Source organism: Lolium rigidum, chromosome 2, assembly GCF_022539505.1.
Source record: "Lolium rigidum isolate FL_2022 chromosome 2, APGP_CSIRO_Lrig_0.1, whole genome shotgun sequence".
Classification (NCBI taxonomy): domain Eukaryota; kingdom Viridiplantae; phylum Streptophyta; class Magnoliopsida; order Poales; family Poaceae; genus Lolium; species Lolium rigidum.
In genome coordinates this window covers 191241440-191266833 of record NC_061509.1, presented here as the reverse complement: position 1 = coordinate 191266833, position 25394 = coordinate 191241440, and the positions used below count along the sequence as shown (strand labels likewise).

General features: G+C 46.3%; 3 protein-coding genes across 3 annotated transcripts; all 3 read left to right on the top strand.

Moving 5' to 3' along the window:
* Positions 1-3751: 3751 nt before the first annotated feature.
* On the top strand, positions 3752-5372 carry LOC124690415 (putative cis-zeatin O-glucosyltransferase). The gene is made up of 2 exons (XM_047223803.1): positions 3752-3774; positions 3926-5372. The coding sequence occupies exons 1-2, from the start codon at positions 3752-3754 to the stop codon at positions 5370-5372; spliced, it is 1470 nt and encodes a 489-aa protein (XP_047079759.1).
* A 6072-nt stretch (positions 5373-11444) lies between these two features.
* On the top strand, positions 11445-13531 carry LOC124690414 (protein trichome birefringence-like 14). Its single transcript, XM_047223802.1, has 4 exons — positions 11445-11613; positions 11752-11905; positions 12382-12603; positions 12697-13531. Exons 1-4 carry the CDS (start codon positions 11445-11447, stop codon positions 13529-13531), a joined length of 1380 nt encoding a protein of 459 aa, XP_047079758.1.
* Positions 13532-13745: 214 nt separating this feature from the next.
* Positions 13746-23373, top strand: LOC124690412 (protein trichome birefringence-like 14). The gene is made up of 6 exons (XM_047223801.1): positions 13746-13781; positions 14619-14685; positions 14876-14986; positions 15598-15720; positions 21805-22000; positions 22091-23373. The coding sequence occupies exons 1-6, from the start codon at positions 13746-13748 to the stop codon at positions 22920-22922; spliced, it is 1365 nt and encodes a 454-aa protein (XP_047079757.1). The 3' UTR covers positions 22923-23373.
* The last annotated feature ends 2021 nt before the right edge of the window (positions 23374-25394 follow it).

The window sequence follows — 25394 nt, the reverse complement described above, 5'->3', positions numbered from 1 at the left end:
AGGGAGAACAATGCTGCAAAGGTGAACAAGAAGTGCAAGGAGATGTTGTTCAAGCCTCGGTGATATGGTCTCGGGTACATTTTCGCAAGTATAGGTTCCCGAAGCTACGGAAGTCCAAGTTGCTTCCTCGTGGTGTCAAGATCAACGATAATGCATACTCGTATAGATCTTCCAATTGATGAGTTTGGTGTCAGTAATTCTTTCAATGTGGCTGATTTGATACCATATGACGGAGAAGACCTTGGAGCATCGAGTTCGATGCCTTTTGAAGGGGGGGGAGATGATGAGGACATCCCTACTACACTACTACCTCCGTCATTGCAACATGAAAACGATGCTGCTGTAAAGCTCAAGTCCAATGAAGTTAGGATTGGACCCATTACAAGGGCTCGTGCGAAGCTACTCAAACAACATGTGAACTTGTTCCTAAGTGATACTTTGATCGATGAGAACTTTATACTGTCTAAGTCATATTACTTATGTATGATCAGGTATGAAGAGGGAACAAATATCGCACGAGGAGAAGAGGAGCAGCTGGACGTGAAGCTGGACATGGAACTGGACATGAAGGTGGACATGAAGACATCCCATGGACGCGCGAGGGAGGAGCGGGAGGCATGCGCGAGGGTGGAAGAAAAAGCTGTCCGAGGCCGGTCCGACCGGCCACTACGCCGGCCGACCCGGTCACATGCCTGGTCCAACCGGCTCCCACGCCGGGAGAGCCCGGTCCCGACCGGCATGTACGCTTGTGCCATCCGGGCGGGTGTACTGAGCCAGCCGTCCCACGCCCGGTCACCACCCGGTGCCAGGCCCGGTTCCAACCGGCCTGCCCGGTCCCAGTCCCGGTCGACCGGCTCCCGAGCCGGCCGTGTCCGAGTCTGTCTCGACCAGATCCAATCTGGGTCGGTTTTCTATGTATCTTTTCGACCCCTGGTCGTATTGAACCCCTATATAAGTGCCCAGGATGCCCCCAAATTAGGTTTAGACCACGTTTAATATAAACCATTGTTCATAGTTGATTGCTTTGCAACTCTATCGAATTTCTACCCTGAAAGTCTCGTGTGATCTGCTGTTCCATTGGGAATTAGACGGTTGCAACTTACCGCTTCGTGGTCGGCGGCTACGTGCGCAAGTGTTTGGAGTTGTGAATATCTTGTAGGGTTGAGAGCTGTTGCATTGGCGACATGGACCAATCGAGAGACTTTGTTGTGTCATACAAGTTATCATCCACTTCATCATCGTGTTATCTCCGTTGTGTTCATCGCATGATCATCATCACCACCGTCGCCATCGAGAAGATCGGGCCACCCCCTTATCAAGCTGTGCGCTCCGAAGTATCCATACCATCATCGCCCCCATCTCCAGAGCCATCGCCCCGCATCATCAGAAACCAAAAACTGCCTATCCGCATGAGGCACCGCTTCCCATTTCCAGTTGGGACTAGCCGAACAACTTCGGGCTACCTGCTTGGCTGTCACCTCCGTCGGTACCTCATCACCTGAGACCACCACGAGAGCAATAGGAGTCTGACTCGGCGTGAGGTCCTTGTGTACCACAGAATCAGGAAAAGTAGTGAAATAAGTCTCCAAAAGACCAGTACCACAGACATACACAGATGGTATAGGCATCTTCAACACAGGGCACAGAATCGTCGGGTGAGAATGCTTGTCACAAATATAGCAATAATGCTTGACCTTACTGTCCTTGGCCGCATGAGAAGTAACAAAACACTTCCAACACCATTTACCTTTTTAGGTTTCCCTCCAGCCTTTGACACCTCCACACTGTCAACTACAGCCGTCGCCTGGCCCTGAGACATCACTGGCACAACCACCTCGGTCATCAGCACAGGAGTATCGGTCTGTGGCGGCAAACCCGGTTGAGTAGGCGTCTTCTGAAACTGAGAGTGAGCAGGGAACTGAGACCGAGGCTGAAACTGAGCCTGCTGAGGATAGGCCGACGATACATACGGATAATGGTACATCTGAGGCTGACTCTGCATCTGCAAGAACTGCCCCTGCGGCGTCAGCCCCTCGCCGCGAGCTAGACCGAGCATACCCCCGGAAGTCATGGCCTTGCGACCCCCCGAGCACCGGGGCCGGGCAGTCTTCTTTTTCTTATGCTTCTTCGGCCTCAGAGCTGCACCTGACACAACATGGCCCTGCTGAGTACCCTAAAACTGCTGTCCACCACCGATGTGTTGCTGCATCGTAGGCGGTCAGAAAGGCACATGAGGGGTGGCCAAACCCCGGAGCCTTCCTCCTTGACCATAAATGAACTGAGGCGGTTGCGGACGCGGTGCAACCGGCGCTGGAGTGTTGAACTGCGCAAAGGGAGGTCTGCCCGGTGGCACCACAACCGGAGCACCCATCCCTCCCGCTCCCTGCACCCCGGCCACCGCTGGATCAAACCCAGCAGGTGGGGCTGACCGCGAGGAGGCTGCTGCCCCGCCATCACAATAGCAGGGCGCGCTGCGATCTCAGCGAAGGAGGGATGGCACACCGGCCTCCACCCGCAAGTGATGAAGCAGCTCGCGCGGGTGAGGACGACCTTCACGGAGCAGGACCAGATGGCGACCTTGACGAAGAACTTGACGATGTTGACGAAGAACTTGACGACCTTGACGAAGAACCGGGCTGTTGTGGTGATGACCTTGGCGAGGAAGAGGAGGCTGCTGGCGCCGGCGAAACCGTGCCCACTCGACCAGCCGACCCTGCGGAGAGATGCGTGGAGGAGGGAGACGGGACGAGCATGGCTGAGGACGAGGCGGCAGGCTTCAGGGGCGTGGAGGAGGGAGACGAGGGCGCTGGTGCGATCGAGGACGGAACGATACGCTGATCGTGGCTCCTCCATAGAAATCGCATCGCGTGGCCCAAACCGGCCCAGGAGAAGGACCTGTCGGGCCCACCGGCATGAAGTGATGATACCGCCTCGTCCGACGCCACCTCCGTTCGAACACGGGGCGGCTCCACGATCTTCGTCTTCACCGGCGAGCGCGACGCCGTGGCGAGGAACTGCCCCAACACCACCGGGGAGACTTCCTCCGTGGCGGACAAGGGCCACGCCAAGAGCCCGCCCACGGCGGATGCCGGACATCCACGCCACGGAGAACAGCCGTAGAGGCTTTCCCCACGTCGGCAACTTCCTTCGCGGACGAAGGGCTTCCCGCCGGCGCTCCACCATCCCTGCACTCAGAAGGAAGCGACGTACCTGCGCCCGCCGGTGGCGGGGAGTGTTCCCAGAACCTAGACGCCGAGGTTGGGAAACCTATCTCCGACCAGAACGCCGCCGCAAGTTCTTCCTTCGTTCCTCTCTCTACACGACGATCGAGGAAACCATCGGCGCTGCCGGAGAGCCGACGATCTCCAACGCCGCCTCGAAAGGAACATCCGAGTCGCACGAGTCATCGGACGAGTAGTCGGCGGCGTCCTCCACCAGGACCTCGAAAGGATTAGGGTTAGCTGCCGGCGCCCCATGAGCGCGCACCAGCAAGCCCCCAGGGGCCAGCGTCTTGCGGCGGCGTCTCCCGGTCAACTGCGCCGGTCCAACCGCGGCCGCCGCGAGCGGATCGCCCACACCCACAGTGTCGCCCTCAACGGTCATGCGTGAAGGTCGCCCCCATGTACCTAGGGAAGCTCACGAGTTCACATAAAAAATAGATAGATCACTAAAAGCTAATGAACGAGGAGAGTAGATCTGTATACCGCTGTTGGCATGCTATCGTCCGTGAGAAGCGACCAATGGTGGCATCATGACGATCCAAAACGGGACCGGGTAAAACATGACGACAAATTTGTACAGAAAAGTTCAGTGTACTCCAAACTCTAAAATTTGTACGTATTCATCGCGGCGAGGCTCCTGGACTGACGACGTGCGTCACTGCCTCCCTCCTCTTCGTGTGTTCTCGTTTCAGTTGAGCTCTTAGTGCCCGCAACGTCGTCCCGAGGTCTCCGGGCAGTCTCTACTCGTTCCACAACACCATGGAATCGGTGGCCTTTGTGGCGGTGCCCTTCCCGGCGCAGGGCCACCTGAACCAGCTCATGCACCTCTCCCTGCTGGTCGCGTCGCGCGGGCTGTCCGTGCACTACGCCGCGCCCGCCGCGCACGTCCGGCAGGCGCAGTCGCGCGTGCACGGCTGGGACGCCAAGGCGCTCGCCTCCATCCACTTCCACCACCCCGACGTCCCCACCTACGACTCCCCGCCGCCCGACCCGGCCGCCGCGTCTCCCTTCCCCAGCCACCTCATGCCCATGTGGGAGGCCTTCACCGCCGCCGCGCGCGCCCCTCTCGCCGTCCTTCTCCACCGCCTCTCGGCCACCCACCGTCGCGTGGTCGTCGTCCACGACAAGCTCAGCGCCTTCGCCGCCGTCGAGGCGGCGCGGCTGAGCAACGCCGAGGCCTTCGGGCTGCAGTGCGCGGCCATCTCGTACAGCCTGACGCGGCTGCTGGACCGCGAACACAAGCTCCTGCGCGACCACGACCTCCAGCCCCTCGCCATCGACGCGTGCACGACAAAGGAGTTCATGGAGTACTTCTCCCGGGCGACGGGGGCCACCGGAGGCGTGCCCTCGTCCGGCCTGGTCATGAACACGTGCCGCGCGCTTGAGGGCGAATTCCTGGACGCCATGGCCGAGCACCCGCGGTTCAAGGACAAGAAGCTCTTCGCGGTCGGGCCACTGAACCCGCTGCTGGACGCGACCGCCCAGACGCCGGCGGGGAAAACGCGGCACGAGTGCATGGACTGGCTCGACGCGCAGCCGCCGGCATCCGTGCTCTACGTGTCCTTCGGGACTACCACGTCTTTCCGGGCTGAGCAGGTCGCGGAGATGGCTGCGGCGATCAAGGGCAGCAAGCAGAGGTTCATCTGGGTACTGCGCGACGCCGACCGGGCCGACATATTCGCAGACTCGGGCGGCGGCGAGACCCGCTACGAGAAGCTGCTGCCCGAGTTCACCAAAGAAACCGAGGGGACGGGGGTGGTGATCACCGGGTGGGCGCCGCAGCTAGAGATCCTGGCGCACGGCGCCACGGCGGCGTTCATGAGCCACTGCGGCTGGAACTCAACCATGGAGAGCCTCAGCCACGGCAAGCCCATTCTCGCCTGGCCGATGCACTCCGACCAGCCATGGGACGCCGAGTTTCTCTGCAAGTACCTCAAGGTAGGCCTCCTCGTGAGGCCATGGGAGAAACACGGCGAGGTTGTGCCGGCGGCTGCCATCCAGGAGGTGATCGAGGAGGCGATGGTCTCGGACAACGGGATGGCACTGCGGCGCCGGGCCAAGGTGCTCGGTGAGGCCGTCCGTGCCTCGGTAGCACACGGCGGCTCCTCCACCAAAGGCCTTGCTGACTTTGTTGCTCACATCACGAGGTGATCGGTGTATCACGAATGCCCTGTTGTCTTGCTCGTGTAAAAATAATCGGATGATCTGAGATCGCCAGATCGGAAGACCCTGATTTTCTTTCTTGAAGTTTTTTTATTTTATCTCCAATTAATTAAAATTCTACCTAAATCAAGCGGTCCTAAGTTTGACAATTTTGTCAAAAATTACATCGAGATGACACCAAGTTATAGTTATGTTACATTCACAATACAATAATTAAGTTTGACTAAATAATATATCACCTCTTTACATAAAAGGATGTCAAAAGTTAGTCTAAATTTAGAGATACTAGTTGAATGCCCGTGCGTTGCCACGGCTCATCGCGTTATTTATCGCACATGTTTAAACATAATATACATGGAAATTCACATGTGTAGAAGATATATCTATATAGTATTCTAAAGATATAAAGCCAATAAAACCATCAGTTTGTTGGAGTGACATTATCACGATGAACTCTGGTTTCCTCTTGGTTGACCACAACTTAAGTGCTCCCGCTCTTCTCTGCGTATCCTTATTGCCTCTTCCTTGTTAAGCCCTTTGTTTTGTTTATGTTTTTATTTTGTCTCCAACTTTTTGTGGAGGCATATGAAACACCTCTACTTTGTATCTCTCCACCATTCTATTGCATCCAGAATACATAACCCGTGTGTATTATTCATAGATGTTACAAGTATACCCCCTCTTTGTCTTTTGCGTTTGTGCCGTCATCGACGCCACCTTGATGACCTTGCAAGTCTGCCCCTCTTTATCTTTTTGTTCTAGACTTTCTACTTTGTTTCTCCTCTACATCTCCGCGATCAACATGACTTGCTTCACTTCTTCCGTTGGGGTCATGAATGTTTTACATCTCTAGAATTTACACTCTATTTATAAAATAATTTAACATACAAACCAACACATGCTTAGATGCTTGTTCAAGAAAGAAACAAATAATAGTACATGTGGCCTTGATTCTATAGATCACGCCATGGAGATTCTGTTCTATGTCACCATTGTTGTTCTGTGGCAAGATTTTTAGTTTCATCCTTAAATCATCTTGGCAACCTGGTAAACTTCAACTATTATGCAGCCTAACATATGCAAGAAAAAAAAGAAGTGTCACATAAACAACTTATTAATTACACCCTATTATATATGTATATTAGGTAAACATGAATGAAATTTCTTGTATCAGCTATTGAATTGATTTCTATCTGTGGTTTGCAAAACACCATATGAAAGTAAAAATAATCACTATTTCAAAGGTATATGGAATAATAAGACTAATGCAAATACAATATTATTAATCAGAATCAAGTAGTAGTGTTGGTTGTTGCGGCGAGTGGCAAGGTGGCGGGCCATACGTTGGCTGACATCAGGGGTGGGTCTACGTCGACTTTGCCCACTCCTGCACGTCACCCTGTGGACCAGGAGACGCCGGGGCTGGCTATCGGCCAAGGTCGGGCAGGCCGTAGGGAAGGTCCTGCGCCCCCACCCACACCTTCTCGCCGGAGCACCCGTCATGGTGTCGGCTAGGGTGGGGTGTCCGCCACAGACGAGGACACTATGGCGAAGGCGATGAGGCGCAAGGCGGAGGCGACTAAGTCTCTTTTAGCATTCCCCACCCCACTTATTGAGGCTAATTTATGTGGGTCTTTCGTTGGGGAATTCTGCTAGTACTATTTCTGTTTTGGCTTCCGCTTTGAGACGGATGGAGTTCGACAGATTAAAAGTCGCTCATGTGTCGCCAAGCCAGCCAGATTTTTCTTTATCTGACGAAGATGATGAGGAGGTGTACGCCGTCTCAGACGGTCAGCTTCTCTCGCATCTATTTTGTGAGGTTTCGGAGGTGGGTTTGGATGCGATGCGTTGGGTTCATGCTTTGAACTACAGGCAACGAAACGAAAATACAGAACCTCCTCCATTAAGCGTAATGCTTGGCCAAACAAAAAGGCCAAAGTGAATAAATCTGTGATAGTTTCTCAATGAATGGCATGTTTAAAAATAGCAGAGATCTAAAAGACTTGGCTAAACATTTATACATTGCGGAAAACACTAAGGAACATGTCTTAGATTTTGTCGCTATTTCTGAGACGGGTAAGAGGAACTACTCAACAAGTTTTCTAAATCGCCTTTCAAGCGGGGAGGACTTTGTTTGGGTATCCCGCCCGCCTCGAGGTCGTTCTGGTGGCCTTTTAATTGGCATCCGAGCTTTATCTATGGAGAATTTAGATAATTCTGGGGTGATTTTCATATAAAACTTCACATCCGAAATAAATCTGATAATTTCATTTAGAGCTTGGTGTCCGTGTATGGAGCTGCTCAGGATGCGGCCAAGCCTGCATTTCTTCGTGAGTTGAACAATCTAGCAAAAGGAAATCCATATCCTATTATTATAGGAGGGGATTTCAGTTTGCTTAGATACCTGGAGGAGAAAAGTAGGGGCAGATTTGACAATCATTGATGTTTCTTATTCAATGATGTTATTGACAGTTTAGACTTGAGAGAGATCTCGATGGTTGGAAGACAAATCACCTGGGCAAATAGTCTCCCAGAGCCTACATATGAGAAGTTTGACCGTGTACTCATGGACTCGGATTGGGAATCTATATTCCCACTAGTCTCCGTACGGGCTCTTCCTCGGATAGAGGCTTTATCAGACCATTCTCCTATTTTATTATCCACTGGGAACCCAAATCCGTCGCATAAACGCCCATTCAAATTTGAGTTGGGATGGTTATGCAGGGAAGGGTTCTCGGATATGATTAAATTTATTTGGAATAAGCCTGTCGCTGGGAACACCCCCATCCTAAGGTGGAATAACAAATTACGTTCGGTACGTAGATACCTTGGGGGGTGGTCTAGACATATGACTGGGCAGCTAAAAAAAGGGAAGCTCAGCCTGTCATCTAATATTGATGATCTGGAGGCTATTGCTGAGGTAAGGCCATTGACAACGCATGAAATTGAACTCAAAAGTCAATATAATGCGATGTTGGCCGGCTTACTTCGCGAGGAGGAACTCAAATGGTACCAGAGATCTAAGACCCAATTCCTGTTGGAAGGAGATTCAAATACGAGATACTTTCATAGTGTCGCTAATGGTCGACATAGAAAGAAACTCATTCATTCTCTTGTACAAGAGGAGGGCGTGATCGAAGACCATGAGCAGCTCAAGTCTTATATTACGTCGTATTATAAAGGTTTGTTTGGCGCACCCGAGGAATCCGATATATCCATGGATGAATCCAGGATTCCGGATATTCCCCAGGTGACTCCAGAGGAAAATGCTCTTCTTGTGGCTCCTTATTCTGAGGAGGAGGTAAGAAAAGCGGTTTTCCAGATGGAGCATAACAAGGCTCCAGGACCTGATGGGTTTCCTGCAGAATTTTATCAATCTTTCTGGGATATTATAAAGGTATATTGGAACTCTTCGGGGAGGTCCATGCGGGTCAATTGGATTTGTTTCGTATAAATTTTGGTGAGATTATTCTTTTACCAAAAATCAATGATGCGGAACGGATTCAACAGTTCAGACCTATATGTCTGCTTAATGTGTGTTTTAAAATCTTTACCAAAGTCGCTACGATTACACTTAATTCAGTGGCAGAACATGTCGTCCGTTCGTCCCGGAGTGCGTTCATGCAAGGTAGACACATCCTAGATGGTGTTATCACTTTGCATGAAACAGTCAATGAGATGCATCGGAAAAAACTGGATGGTGTTATTCTCAAGATCGACTTTGAGAAAGCTTATGATAAAGTTAAATGGTATTTTCTTCAACAAACACTCATCATAAAAGGTTTTTCAGATGAGTGGCCTGCTCTTATAAATAACCTTGTTTTCGGTGGAAGTGTGGATATTAAAGTCAATGATGATATTGGTCGTTACTTCCAGACGAAAAAAGATTTGAGGCAAGGTGATCCCCTTTCTCCAATGTTATTTAACATTGTGGCGGATATGCTTGCTATTATAATTGAGCGTGCGAAGGTTGATGGTCAGATTGAAGGGGTAGTACCTCATCTTGTGGATGATGGATTATCTATCCTTCAGTACGCCGATGACACGATGATTTTTATGGAAAACGACTTGGAAAAATCTCGAAATCTGAAGTTAATTCTAACGACTTTCGAGCAATTGTCGGGTAAAGGGAATTGTTCTTTTTCGGTGAGGCCAATGGCGATGCCAACCTTTATGCCGACTTGTTCGGATGTGGTCTCGGCTCCTTTCCGATCAATTATCTTGGTATTCTGATTTATTATCAGAGACTGACATTGGCGGAGTGGAAACTCGTCGAGGAAAGACTTCAGAAACGTTTAAGTAGTTGGAAAGGAAAATTGTTGTCCCTTGGGAGGAGATTAGTGCTCATAAATGCAGTACTTACGAATATGGTACTCTATATGATATCTTTTAGATTATCTACGTTCAAGATACTTTTGGCAAGGGGACAGCGAGAAGAAGAAATATCGGTTAACTAAATGGAGTGTTGTATGCCGTCCAAAAGATCAAGGTGGACTTGGTGTTCATGATCTTGAAGTTAAGAACAGGGCTTTGCTAGGAAAATGGCTGGCCGGGTTATTAACTGAGGATGGTATATGGCAACAACTTTTAAGGAAAAAGTATGTGGGCTCAAAAGCGTTATCTCAGGTATTTTGGAAACCTGGAGATTCTCATTTTCGGGCTGGCATTATGGCAACTAATAAGCACTTTTTTTCCTTTTGGTTCGTTCTCCATAAGGAATGGACGGAGATTAGGTTATGAGAAGATAGATGGTTGTGAACAACTACTCTTCGGGGATAATATCCAGCTTTGTACAATATTGTTCGTTATAAGGGAGATATCTTGCAGAAGGTTATGGAAACTTCTCCTACCTCCATGACGTTCAGGCGTGATCTAATTGCCCCCCGTTTGATTAGTTGGAATGAATTGCTACAGAAGTTAGCTTCAATACAATTATCTGAGGGGACTGATGAATTTCGATGGAGCCTCACCAAGAACGGTGTTTTCTCGGTTAATTCATTGTATAGGGCGCTTACCATTCCTAGTCAACCGGTTATCAATAATAAGTACATTTGGAAGATGAAGATACCACTGAAAACAAAAGTTTTTGCATGGTACCTTCGTCGCGATGTGATTTTAAGACAACCTTATGAAACACAACTGGCACGATTGTAAGAAATGTGTTTTCTGCCACCAAGATGAGACAATAAAACATCTTTTTTCAACTGTAGGTTTGCTAGATCTATATGGTCAATCATTCAGATGGGTTCTACCTTATACCCGCCTCGTAGCGTTGCAAATATATTTGGTAATTGGCTAAATGGGATAGGTACTAGGTACAAAAAACTTATCAGAATGAGCGCGATTGCAGTCGTATGGACGCTATGACTATGTAGAATGACAAGGTTTTCAATGACAAGAATTCTTCTCTCATGCAGGTCATTTACCGATGTACGGCTTTACTCCGTTCATGGTCGCCACTTCAGCGCTTGGAGGACTGAGATCTCTTTATGGTGGTGTCTACACGGTTGGAGAACACGGCCAAGGAGTTTATTTTCCCGACATGGGTGGCTGCATATTAGGCGGATTGAAGCCAATGTAGTATAGTCTAGCTTGGCTCTTTCGATCAATCTTTTATATTTTTGTTCAGACTTGATACTTGAACGGCTATGTGTATCTTAGTTATGCAGATGTTGAGTGTAATGCTTGAATTTTTGAGTAATGAAGCGCCCTTTATTGAAAAAAATGTCGTTGCTCACTTCCCACGCCTCATTTCGTTGCTCTGCTCCATTCCTCTTTTCTTATGTTAGCACGTGAGCAGGCTGGCATCATTCCTCGCTAGCACAGCACAGGGGGAGGAGTCAACTCACAACCCAACGACAATAAGCCAATAATCTCATGGAGAATCAGAGTAGTGCTACGTTCGCAGTTCCCACGTCCATCTCTGCTTCCCACCAGTCCACCACGTTCTCTCTCTCCAAAGGCTGCGTGAGTAAGCTGGGCAACATATCCAAACGATCTCCCTCTCCCGAGATCGATCGACCAGGCAAAAAACCCCTTCTTCCTACTTCCTAAGAGGAAATGAAAGGCGGCTTTATTCATAAACTTCTCGTCGACAAGCCATGGCTGGGTCTTGTCATCCTCTTCTTCGCCATGCCCATTATTGTTTTGGTATTGCTGGGTGGATCTCCAGTCCTCACTGACTTCAGCATTACGCCGGAGCAACGGAAGGCTTTCTCCCAAGGCTTAGGTACGCATATCTCTATGAAACAGAGTCGTTTGGAACTTAGAGGTTCATCTTGGTCCGCTGACGTTTGTGTTCTTCGATCATCGTACATGACTTGAGATTTGTTTCTTGTATGTTCTTCTATGGCATCTGGTTTCCTAGAGCAGCAGGGGCAGCACCATTTTGGGAATGATGTATCCGGAGGTCTAGTTGGATCTCCAGGTCCAACTTATAACGACAGTCGCAGTCAGAAAACAGCTACAAGGGATGATGGTAAATATGCTTGTGCCATGTGCTGCTTACACTACACCATATGGTATATCGGGTTCTCGGGGGTGGGCATCATGGATGCTGGATAAATTATCCAGTATTACATGACCTATTATGTGCATTTTTGTCAACCAAAATCGGAAAAGGTAGTTATTATCTAGTTTTGGGTCCTTTTTCGGGATCTGCTAGAGATGCTCTAAGTGGACCAGAGAGAAAGATAAATAAGAGCGAGAATGATAGTAAGTGAGAGAGAGAGGGATAATAATGTGAAATCTACGACCATTGCTTCATGAGCAAAAGGTGCAAAATTGCTCTGTATAGAACAGCGTGCTACTCTGTCTTGCGGCGAAAGTTTAGGCAAAACTCATGGTTTCTTCAGAAAATTCAAACCTTTCGTTAAGTGAGGTCCTAGCTGCCAATCCATAGTTTTGTGCAATTAACACTTCCCAAACATGAATTGAACAGTTAATTATGTGCACATCACACATGCTAATTCTGAAGATTACTTTCCACAGCCTAAAGTAATGTTAATATTGTTTACCTGGTAGAATGTAACTATGCAAAAGGTAAGTGGATAGCAGATGAGAAGCGGCCACTCTACTCTGGCTATGAGTGCAAGCAATGGCTACCAAAAAAATACAATTGTGGTGGGATGGGGCGGACAGATTTATCGTTCGAGAGCTACAGGTGGCAGCCACATGGTTGTGAGATGCCTGAGGTTTCAGGGCCAAACTTTCTGAACAGGTACTGCACCCTCTTAGTTCCGTTGTACATCACATTGAAGGCTTGAACAATAGTGTAGTTTTCTTGGGATTTAACATCTGAGGCTTACTGTAGGATGAGGCACAAAACTCTAGCTTTTATTGGAGATTCACTTGGTAGACAACAGTTTATGTCTATGATGTGCATAGCTACTGGCGGTAAGCGTAGCCGTGAGGTTGAAGATGTCGGGTGGAAATATGGCCTTGACAAAGCTCCACATGCTCGAAGAACTGAGGGTTGGGCTTATCGATTTCCAGGCACTAACACCACAGTTCTTTTCTATTGGTCTCCTAGTCTATGTGAGCTGGAGCCATTGACGAACACGACCAGGTCAGCGAAGAGCTACGCATTGCATCTCGATCGGCCAGAAAGATTCCTGAAGAAGTATCTCCACTGTTTTGATACCCTTGTTCTTAACACTGGCCATCACTGGAACAAAGAGAGATTCAGTATAAATCGCTGGAAGTTGTATGCCGACGGCAAACCTCTAGGGAACGGTACGCTGCCGGAAGACCTCGGCCCATTCAGGAACCTCAAGCTGCGCAACATCGCAAGATGGCTGGATTCAGAACTCGTACATCGTCCTCATATGAAAGTTTTTCTAAGGACAAATTCGCCAAGGCATTTCCTACATGGCGACTGGAACACTGGAGGTAGCTGTAATAGCACCACCCCGTTGTCGGGTGGAAGTGAGGTCTTGGATGACCATTCAAGTGACCTACCTGCAGAGCATGCAGTAATTGGAACTCGGGTAAAGCTTTTGGATATTACTTCTATCTCACAACTACGAAGCGAAGGTCATATCGCACATCATACTTTCAAGTCACTTAGTGCCAAATACGATTGCTCGCACTGGTGCCTTCCTGGTATCCCAGACATGTGGAATGAAATCCTCTTTGCACAAATTTAGGTAACGTTTGGGTCTCAGCCACAGTTTACCATGCATATGCTTATGTATGCCACGAATTTTTGGAAATGTGTTGCTCTCATATGTCATAGACACGATATTTTGTCACTGAAATTTCACACTTGTGGCTTCGTTTTTGTTTTCCACGCTTATATGACAAGCCTCAAAGCCTAAGCTTTCTTCTGGTAAATTCTGAGGTATTACGACCTCCAAGGTCATGGCATTGGACAGCTCGGGAATTAATCATTTCAATGTCAGCTAGTATTAATTAGCCAGATTACAAGAGAGATGGGGATCCCTGATTTGGGATCTATGGCTTCCTCGCCTTATACAGTTATACCTACAGAAAAGTAATTAAACAATACAATATAACAGTTGGGAGTGGTTGTCAGAAATCTGCTAGAGATGCTCTTGCATGATAGATGGAGAAACTCATGCAACGCAGCTGAGGTACCAGTTACAAGAGGACTGAGACAAGCATGTTACTGAAACGATAGTGTTAAGATCCAGTTCAATTCATACGAGATAAAGCTTTTCAAACTTCGAAGGACATAGTTGTTAAGTCTTTCGATCCCGTGCGCTCCCCGGCCCGCCGCCCGCATTCTTCCTTGCACGGTTTGCGTGTTGCACGTGATATGATTCCTCGCCAGCACAACACATAGGAGAGTCAACTCAGTCCTACACTCTGCGACACAACACAACAAGCGTTCCCCCTCAACCACAAGCTGGCAGTTCCCGGCCACGCCCATCTCTGCTTCCCACCGCGCGCGTCCCCCCTCAACCACAAGCTGCGTGAGTAAGCTGGGCAACATATCCAGACGATCTCCCTCTCCCGCGATCGATTGACCAGACAAGAAGAACCTCATGCTTCCTACTGATACTTTCTAGGAGGAAATGAAAGGCGGATTTCTTCATAGGCTTCTTGTCCAAAAGCCATGTTTGGGTCCTGTCGTCTTCCTCCTCGGCGTCGCCATTCTTGTTTTGGCGTTGCTGGGTGCATCTCCAGTCCTTACTAACTTCAGTATAACGCCAGAGCAACGGCAAGCTTTCTCCCAAGGCTTAGGTACGTTCGTGTATCTCTATCAAACAGATTCGTAGAAACCTAAAGGTCCATCTTGCTTCGCAGGCGTTGGTGGTCTTCGAGGATCTTCCCCGAGGTTCGATCTATTTCAGACATAAATTACGTTTAATCGGGCCGCTGGCACGAAATCGATTGCGAACGTTCATTGTCCATTTGAACTGAGGGCTGACCCAGCGAGCCAACGTATTTAAGTTTTTTTTTTCCTATAATGGCAGGGAAAAGTGCGTGACTTGTTGTTTCTCGTATGTCCTTTTTTCTGGCACCAGGTGTTCTAGAGCAGCATCCTGGAAATGATGCAACAGGAGGTCCAGTTGGGTCTCCAGGTCCAACTTATGACGACAGTCGCATCCACAAAAGTACAGCAACGCGGGGTGATGGTAAATATGCTTATGCTTACACTACACCATATCTGCCCATTTGCTCCATAAGTGTTTATATTACCTCCCGAGCTCCCTGGAGCCACTTAAGAAAATATTGTCAAATCTCAAAGAACCCTGAAAAAAATCTTTGCCCCGAGAGACCTAGATGCTTCATTTACCATAGGCAGCTATTTACCAAATTACTAACTGAACTCTGAAAGAAAAACTGTAAAACAGACAAGTCCTGCAAATAAGCAGAGAAAACCCAATTTTTTTTGAGAAAAAGCAATCAGGTCTTTTGTCACCCCGGCGCAAGGCCTGCAGCCGGGAACGAAACCACTTGAAGTAGGGAGGAAGTGGGCTACTGGCGCGAGACCGTCAAAGAGCCTCCGATGGATGTTGAACGAAACCTGATGTCGCATCCGCGTCGAGGACTAGAGTTGTTGCCATCTATCATCTTGAGTTGGCCGCTAATCATCGGGCCGCGGGCACAAAATCCGTTACAAATGTTCCCTTGTCCATTTGAATTGAGGGCAGACCCAGCTGCCCAAGGCATTTAAGTTTTTTTCCATTATAATGGGAGAGAAAAGTTAGTGACTTGTTTCTCGTATGTTCTTTTATGGCACCAGGTTTTCTACAACGGCAAGAGCAGCGGCGTCCCGAGAATGATGCAACAGGAAGTTTAGTTGGGTCTCCAGGTCCAACTTATGACGACAGTCGCATCCACAAAAGTACATACAAGGAGGGTGATGGTAAATATGCTTGTGCCATGTGCTGCTTACACTACACCATATCTGCCCATTTGCTCCATATAAGTTCTTATATTACCTCCCGAGCTCCCTGAAGCCACTTAAGAAAATATTGTCAAATCTCAAAGAACCCTGAAAAAAATCTTTGCCCCGAGAAGCCTAGATGCTTCATTTTATCATAGGCAGCTATTTACGAAATTGCAAACTGAACTCTGAAAGAAAAATCGTAAAACAAACAAGTCCTAAAAATAAGCGGAGAAGATCAAGGCCGACTCTTTTTAAAAAATGAGGCGAAGCCCCTAGTCACTCGATCAATTGGTCCGCACAACCATTTTATTGTAAAAGTTTTAATCGTTACAAGACTTGGAACACAAAAATATACATGAGAGCTACATCACATATGAACAAGATTACAAATAGCACTTATGCATACCTCATCTCTAAACTGCCAACCAAACCAGCTGAGTAAATCCCGTGCGACCATTTCTAGTAGGGTGCACTCTGTGCTTAAGCTCCCCCGCGTCTCAAGTGAGAACCAAGTACGTAATTTAATATACAGTATTGTGGAGAACATGCAAGCAGTTAAAATATTTGGCCTTATTGAACACGGTATCTTTGCAATAATTCCAAATCAACCAATATAATACACTCACTCACACATGTATATGCGCTTTAACTAGTTTGCTAACACCCGTCAACCAGTTCCAAGAAATATTCTGGATACTAGTTGGAGGAGGTAGGTTAAATGCTAGATGAACAGTTTCCCATAACAAAATTGTGGAAGGACAAGAGAAACGTAAATGATGCATTTCCTCACAATCACAAAGCATACACTTCTTACTACCATTCCATTTTCACTTAGTTAAAATATCTTTCGTTAGAATCACTCCTCACTCAAGTACGAATTGAGGATGTTCAAGAGGAACCTTCAACTTCCAAATGTGTTTCTGCCCAAATACAATGTTTTCATTAACGATTTTAGAATACATGGACTCAACATAAGTTTTTCTAGAAGAATAATGACACCATCTAAACATGTTTGGTTCCATAGATCGATCAACAACCATTAGACGCTGGACTAAATTCAACTAGATCGTCTATTTGTTATCAGTCAATGATCGCTTCTGATGCACAATGCCATATAGCATGTGTATATGCTGGCTTAGAGGCGTATTTCCTAGCTAAACATCGTCCCAAAATCTGGTGTTTGTACAATTACCTAAAATGAACAAGCCTTGGATAAAAGCTCCTGTTTAACTGGTAGACGTCATTTTCAAAATGGAGAATCAAAAGTTTTCACCATCACATGTGAGAGAGTTTTAGAGTGAAGATATTTATTATGTAAAAACTTTTGCAATACCCCTCTTTATTTAATAGCTTGACACCATTTGCTGTAGAAGCATCTATTGCTGATTTCAGGATTTTCCACACCAAGACCAACTTGATCTCTTGGTCTACATATTATACTCCACTTCGTCAACCGAAATTTCTTCTTGTTCTCATCAAATTGCCATAAGAATATGTATCTGTAATAGTCAACCTCTTGCGCGACCCTTTAGACAAATCAAACAAGAAAACACAAGCATTGGTAAACTAGTAAGCGAACTATAATTAGGGTTAGCTTGTCCCCATAGGACATAAGCTTATCCTTCCTGCTGTTTATTTTTTTCTGAAACCTATCCTCCACCTCCTTGCACTCCTCATTGGCGACTTTTGGTAATGGACTGGAGTTTCGAGATAACGCAAAGGAAATGATCCTGCGTCGCAACCAAATAGTGTGTATACTAGTTTTTGACCATTTTGGCCTGACCAAAACATAATATTTCACTTTTATGAAAATACAGTTTTATATACCCAAGAATTGTTCAAAGATACAAAGAAACAATTTCATATTTACCGCATCTCCCATATCATGGTTTACGAAAATGATAGAGGAGAAATGATTCATGTTGCTTTTGGGTCTGTCCAATCGAGGCAAGAAAAAGCACTTTTCCCACGGCTCACTAATACGATCCTATCTTACCCTTGCTCTGGTACATAGAATTAGCCGGTCTTGAAGGGGCGAAAGGATTAGGACATACCCCATGCTAAGCCCCCTGTTGTTCGGGCGCATTAGGTTAAGGAGCTTGGCGATAATAGCTCATCTGCATCCCTAGCGCGCTATCCTCCTAGGCTTGCAACACTAAGTAATCTGAGCCAACCCACATTAAACTAATGGTGGAAGGCACCACCATCAATCGGATGAGCGTTAAGGCCTCCAACTGGACAATTCTCCTTTGCCTCGCAACAAGGATGTCAAACATGCCAACAATAACATTGAAACGGATTGGTGACACTGAATCAACTTGTCTCAACAACTTCATAGTCAACAAGTTATGGCAAATGCCATCATTAACTTTAATGTCCATAGTCCCACCTTGAACACACTAGACAATCCAATTGCACCACTCAGTAGCAAAACCTTGTGCCTCGCCTATTGTAAGAAAAGATATTTAATTTTATCACAAGCCTTTTTGAAGTCCACCTTAAAATAATTCCATCCATATGTTTGGAGTGGAGGCTGACTCGAAGTTGACCTTCTATATATCATGCTAATCTGCTATAAACCGAAGTATCATATAATATAGTTAGGGTTTTTTCTCTTGATGGGTTAGTCGTAGGGTGACTCAATTGAGAGGCGCGGCCACCACCACCCCAAACTCGCCATCTATCTCCAACCTTCTCACCCTTGCTACACGAGATGACACCGTCGGATGAAGTATATGAGAAGATGGTTGCACACTGCCCCTCTCCTCTCTCTCCACACCTTTGTAAACTACTACAATAGATTGTTTCGCCTAGTTCCACGCCCAGTGGCATATGAGGCACTATGTATCACAAGCATTACATGGGAGAGTGTAAGATTAGTACCAAAATAGGGTCAAGATATCAACTTACCTACGTTCTAATCAAACCATGTAAACAAACTAACTAATTTTTTAACATTCCTCTTAATCACAACTAATGAGGTTGAGATTGTGTGATGGCGCTCGCAGTTGTTGTATTCCCAATGACTTGGTGAGACCGTTGGACAATTGATCATTTGATGGGTTATTATGTGCACATCGCACTTGCTAATTCTGAAAATTACTTTCCACAGCCTAAAGTAATTTATAATTTTTTTTTCGAAATGGGGAGTGAAACCCCGGCTTCTGCATCATGATGATGCACACGGCCTTTTGTTAACCGTATAAGAGTACAAAGTTATAACATCTCAGGCATCGCCTAGAGTTGATACAAGAATCAACCAGCGAAATAAAACTAAGAAAGGCAGAGTACACATCATAGTATCCGTCTACTGTGCCGCCAGCCAGCCTGGCACAAGATATCCTGAGCGACCATCTGGAGCCGTGTGCATCCAGTAGCCATAGCATCCCGCTGTCCCTCCGGTGACAGGAGAGCCCACAACTGGACCCAATGTGCCACCATATGGATAACCTGCAAAAAGTGGAAAGAATTTTTTTTGTTAAATATAATATCATTCCGTACCCTCCATATAGACCAACATAAGGCAGAAACCCCAATACGGATGAATGCCTTAGATTTTCTATCCACTCCATTTAGCTAATTACCAAACATATTTGTAATATTGGTTGGAGGTGGGAGAGCGAAAGTAAAGTTAATCGTACGCCAAAGTATTTTAGCTAACGGACAAGTGATGAACAAATGCTCAATAGTCTCCTGTTCACCACAGAAAACACACTTTGTACATCCTTGCCATCTTCTTTTAGCTAAGTTGTCTTTAGTAAGTAAAACCTTATTGCTCAAGAACCACATAAATATTTTTATCTTTAGGGGAACTTTAACTTTCCAAAGATATTTTCGCAAGAAGGGTGTATGGTCATTCATAAGATCCTCATACATAGATTTCACTGTAAACAAACCATTTGTTGTCAACGTCCAAACAAACCGATCATTCTTATCAGATAAATTAATCCTCATAAGCTTTCGGCATAATTGTAACCATAAATTCTATTTGTTCCCCACCAACAGCCTTCTGAAACTGATATAAAGAGGCGTTTGAGATAACACATGAGCTACCGTTACATTCTTGTGACGCACAATATTGTATAAAGAAGGATATTGTTGGGCTAGTGGTATTTTACCTAACCAGGTATCTTCCCAAAAACGGGTATTTGCTCCATTACCTACCTGGAAAAATCCTCTACTAAAAAAATCGTCCTTAACCCTCATCAATCCCTTCTAAAAGGGAGAGTCTGTTGGTTTAGCTTGTACCTCAGATAAGGTCTTTTGTCGTAGGTATTTATTCTGCAGTAACTCCTGCCACACCCCTTGTTCGTTAAGAAGTTTATAAAGCCACTTACTTAATAAACATCTATTTTTAAGTTCAAGGACCTCAATACCTAGACCCCCTTGATCCTTAGGTCTGCAAACGATATTCCACTTGGTAAGTCTATATTTTCTTTTATTTTCCTCACATTGCTAAAAAAATCTAGATCTATAAAAATCCAATCTTTTCCGTACCCCAACAGGTATCTCTAGAAAAGATAACATGAACATAGGTAAGCTTGTTAAAACTGAATTGATAAGAACAAGTCTATCCCCATAGGACAATAATTTGCCTTTCCAGCATCCCAATTTGCTTTCAAATCGGGTCTCCACTGGGTACTAATCAGAATTTCTAAGCTTTCTAAAGTGTATAGGAATACCTAAGTATTTAAAAGGAAAAGAGCCAGCATCACATCCAAAAATCTGTTTATACAGGTCCACCTCATCATTTGCTTTACCAAAACAAAAAATCTCACTCTTGTGAAAATTAATTTTGAGCCCTGATAGTTCTTCAAAAAGACATAAAATTAGTTTCATATTCACAACTTTCTGTAGGTCATGTTCCAAGAAAAGGATAGTATCATCGGCATATTGTAAAATAGAGATTCCCCCCTCAACAAGATGAGGAATAAGTCCCCGTACTTGACCATCAATTTTTGCTCTCTCAATAATGATGGCAAGCATGTCCACAACAATATTGAAAAGAATCGGAGACAGTGGATCACCTTGTCTCAAACCTTTTTTTGTCTGAAAATAATGACCGATGTCATCATCTACCTTTACACCAACACTTCCCCCTTGGACATATTGTTGGATCATCCTACACCATTCAGGAGCAAACCCCTTCATTCTCAAAGTATGTTGTAAGAATGGTCATTTCACTTTATCATAAGCCTTTTCAAAATCAATCTTAAATAAAACCCCATCCATCTTCTCTTATTATGTAACTCATGAATAGTTTGATGAAGAATGACCACCCCTTCTAAAATATTCCTTCCGGGCATAAAGGCTGATTGTGTTGGTTTTATAACTCTTGGGGCAATCCCAGTTATACGATTTGTACCTGCCTTGGTAAATATTTTAAAGCATACATTCAGTAAACAAATTGGTCTATATTATTGTATTTGCACCGCATCCTTTTTCTTTGGTAATAATGTAATGACGCCCAAATTCAGTTTGTAAAGAGGCAATTCCCCGGTACTAAACTGATTAAATAGCGCCATCAATTCATCCTTTATTACAACCCAAGATTTTTGGTAGAACTCAGCCGGGAAACCATCAGGCCCCGGCGCTTTATTACGTTCCATCTGAAAAAGTGCGTCATGGACTTCCTCCTCAGAAAAAGGAGCTGTCAAGATCTCATACTCAACAGTCGATATCTGAGGAATATCCTGCACCACCTCCTCCATCAAAGAGATGTTATTTGACGTCGGTGCCCCAAATAATTTTTTATAGAATTCAGTAATATAGACTTTCAAATTTTCTTCTCCAACAATAGTTCCTTCTGTTGTTCTAATTGAAATATTTTCTTTCTTCTATGTTCCCATTTGCAATCAAATGGAAGTATCTCGTATTATTCCCCCCTTTTTGGATATGTTTAACTTTAGCTCGTTGCGCCCATTTGGACTCTTCTTCTCTTCTTAATTGTTTAGCTTTTCATTAGCATTTTTTAGCATTTCTCTCTCCACTGCCGACAAGCTATTCGTTTCAGCTTTCACATCTAACACATCAATAATGTTATTATTGTTTACCTGGTAGAATGTAACTATGCAAAAGGCAAGTGGATAGGAGACGAGAAGCGGCCACTCTACTCCGGTTATGAGTGCAAGCGATGGCTGCCAAAAAAATACAATTGCGACACGATGGGTCGGACAGATTTATCGTTCGAGGGCTACAGGTGGCAGCCATATGGTTGTAAGATGCCGGAGTTTTCAGGGCTGAACTTTTTGAATAGGTAATGTACCATCTTAGCTTCGTTTTTCATCACCTTGAAGGATTGAATAATAGCGTAGTTTTCTTGAGATCTTACTTCTAAGGCTTACAGGATGAGACACAAAACTCTAGCTTTTGTGGGTGATTCGCTTGGTAGACAGCAGTTTCTGTCTATGATGTGCATAGCTACAGGCGGTAAACGCCCTAAGGTTGAAAAGGTTGGGCGGAAATATGGTCTTGCCAAAGTTCCACATGCTCCAAAAGGTCACACCTTGGCTTATCGATTTCCAGGAACTAACACCACTGTTCTTTTCTATTGGTCTGCTAGTCTATGTGAATTGGAGCCATTGACGAACACGACAAGTTTGTCGACAAGCTACGCACTGCATCTTGATCGTCCAGCAAGATTCTTGAAGAAGTATCTCCATAGTTTTGATACCCTTGTTCTCAACACTGGCCATCACTGGAACAAAGTGAAATTCAGTCAAAATAACTGGGAGTTGTATGCTGATGGCAAGCCTCTAGTAAAAGGTACACTGCCGGAAGACCTCAGCCCATTCAGGAACCTTAAGCTGCACAACATCGTAAGATGGCTGGATTCAGAACTCATACATCGTCCTCATATGAAAGTTTTCCTGAGAACAAACTCACCAAGCCATTTCCTACATGGCGACTGGAACACTGGGGGTAGCTGTAATAGTACCACCCCGTTGTCTAGTGGAAGCGAGGTCTTCGGGGACCATTCAGGTGACCTACCTGCGGAGCATGCAGTAACTGGAACTCGGGTTAAGCTTTTGGATATTACTTCTATCTCACAACTACGAAGCGAAGCCCATGTCGCAGATCATACTTTGAACTCACAAAGTGTCAAATACGATTGTTCGCACTGGTGCCTACCTGGTATCCCAGACACGTGGAATGAAATCCTCTTTGCTCAGATTTAGGTTCTCAGCAACCGTTTACGATGCCTAGGCCTGTGTATGCCACGGTTTTTTAGAAGTGTGTTGCTCCCATGTCATAGACACAATATTTTGTCATTTTTTTCACACTTGTGGCTTCGGTTTAATCTTCCAACAAGCCTCAGTGCCTAAGCTTTGTTGCGGTAAAATCTGGGGTATTGCAACCTCCAAGGTCATGGCAAATGGAGAGATCGAGAATTACTCCTTTCAATTGTGGCTAGCGTTTGGTGAATGTTTGCTTCCCACACTTTTTGTTTCAGTTTGTTTCTGACACTTCTATGACAAGCCTCACAATGCTTAAGTTTTGTTGTGACTTAGTACTATGGTATTTTTTTTGTGAGATAGTAATACAGTAGTTCAGACACTACTGTACGAACAGAAATGACCAATGCAGTGTTTGGTGAATGTGTGCATGCCATGTTACATGCACGGCTGAGTGATGGGTTTTGTCACATCTGCTTGTAGACAAATGAGTTATGAGTAATAGCAGAATCTGTAATCATTAATCATTAGCATCTTGAAATAAGAACCTCTTGGTGATCTGATTTGGAATAGGACACGACATGTTTGGTCTCGAATTCTCGATATATTTAGAGCAAAAAAAAAACCCGCAAAGAGATGAACAAGAACACAGAAGACTCATATTGTTAACTTATTATCCAGCATCACTACAATGTTTCAACCAGGTAGGACCAGCGGGCATGTATGGATTCTGGGTGCACTCGCTTGATGACGGTCGTTCGGGCTATCTTCAACCAGGGTGGTTGGCGGCATATTAATAGATTACAAGATGCTTAGATCGTATTTGTTTTCACTTTTTAAATGGTTGATTCATGTCGCAACTTTAGCCGATCCATGATCCTATGATCGTTTTGTATTCACAATTGTTTACTCTTTTTGGATGATGCAATAAAAGGTTGTGTGCATTCTTTGGATGCAGAGGCCGGGGATTGCCCCCATTTTTTTAAAAAAATCACTACAATGTTTGAGAATAACAGGGCTGCAAAATGCTAGTTTCAAAGTAGTCGAGAACTTGAGAGAAAAAACCCCTTTAGTTCCCGAGCTCCCTGGAGCCCTTTATTTTTTAAAACTACAGTATCACAGCCCTAGCAACAGTAATACAACCACCACCAAGACAACACCTGAAAATCAGACTCTTCAAAAGCGATACCTCCAAGAAGGGAACAATGCACCAGCATGGTCGTCGCCCGATCAAAGATCTTAGGTTTTCACCATGAAGATAGTCTTCGCTCTCAAAACAATGCATTCAACAAGGATATTGCGATGTACAACCAGTTAAGGCCCGACCTTGGGTTTTCACCCTGAAAGGTAAGACTCCGAACTTCACATGTGTAGTCGCCCCCACTTCCTTACCACTGTTGCGAAGTCCGGAACACCAAGCAAGCCCCTCAACAGCGCAAAGACTTGAACCTCCATTAGCTAGTCCTCCAATCCAGCCTTCATGATATTCTCTTCTTCTGGCTTCACCATGGATCAGCTGTAACTTGGTGTCAACACAGAAAAGAGCTTCGTGTCGCTCCCTCCAGACCAAACAGTCGCAATAAAATCATGGGTGCGCACGACCGAATACCATCGATCCAACAAACTCCAGGCAATAGAACATTGTTACACTTGCCGGCGGAGCCTTCCGGAACTCAACACTCCGGCCAGATCGCGTTCTGGTAGGTCTTCCTCTTCACCCAAGAGAGGCCCTAGGATGACCGCCTTTATTCAGGTCAGGCCCCCACGCCGGCGACCATCCCGGGCTGGCCATAGCTGCCGTCGGAGACACAAAGCAGATCGCCGTAGTCCAGAGACACTGCACACGCCTGGGCACCACCGCAGCCAAACGTCAGCCCTCCACTGCCGGCCGCCGATAGGCGAGGAGAAGGGGACCTAGGGCTTCCCCCTGCAGCCCGCCCCCACCCCTCCCTCCGTCGTCGGCAGGGCACACCACCACCTCCCAGTCGTCCTCAGCGGAGGTAGCCCGGGGAAGACTCCACGCCATCGACGGAGAAGAAGGAGAGCCCGCCTGACCCAAGGGGCCAGCGCTACCACCTGTCTTCGTCGCCAGCCGTAGAAGCTTCACCTAGGGCCGCAACCCTGCAGCGCCGTCGCGTGGAAGGAAAGGCCAAACGCCGCCGATCCTCCCCGATCCGCGACAGAGGAGGCCGAGGAAAGCCGCCACCGCGCCACACAGGGGTTTTGCCCGGCGATGTCCTGGGCGACAGTGGCGGGAGAGGAGACCGAGGAAGGGGGCGACGAGGGAAAGTAGGAGGCGGCCGCCCGGCGTGGCGCTGCGCCGCCGCGCGGGTGCGGGAGAGGTTAGAGTTGGGTGCGGGTGCGGGAGAGGTTAGGGTTCACAAGAGAAGTCTGCAAAATTATTTTTGGCTTCAAAATAGCATTTTCGAATGGGATTTCCTAGTTCTCAGCTAGCTGAGAACTAACTTTGTGCTT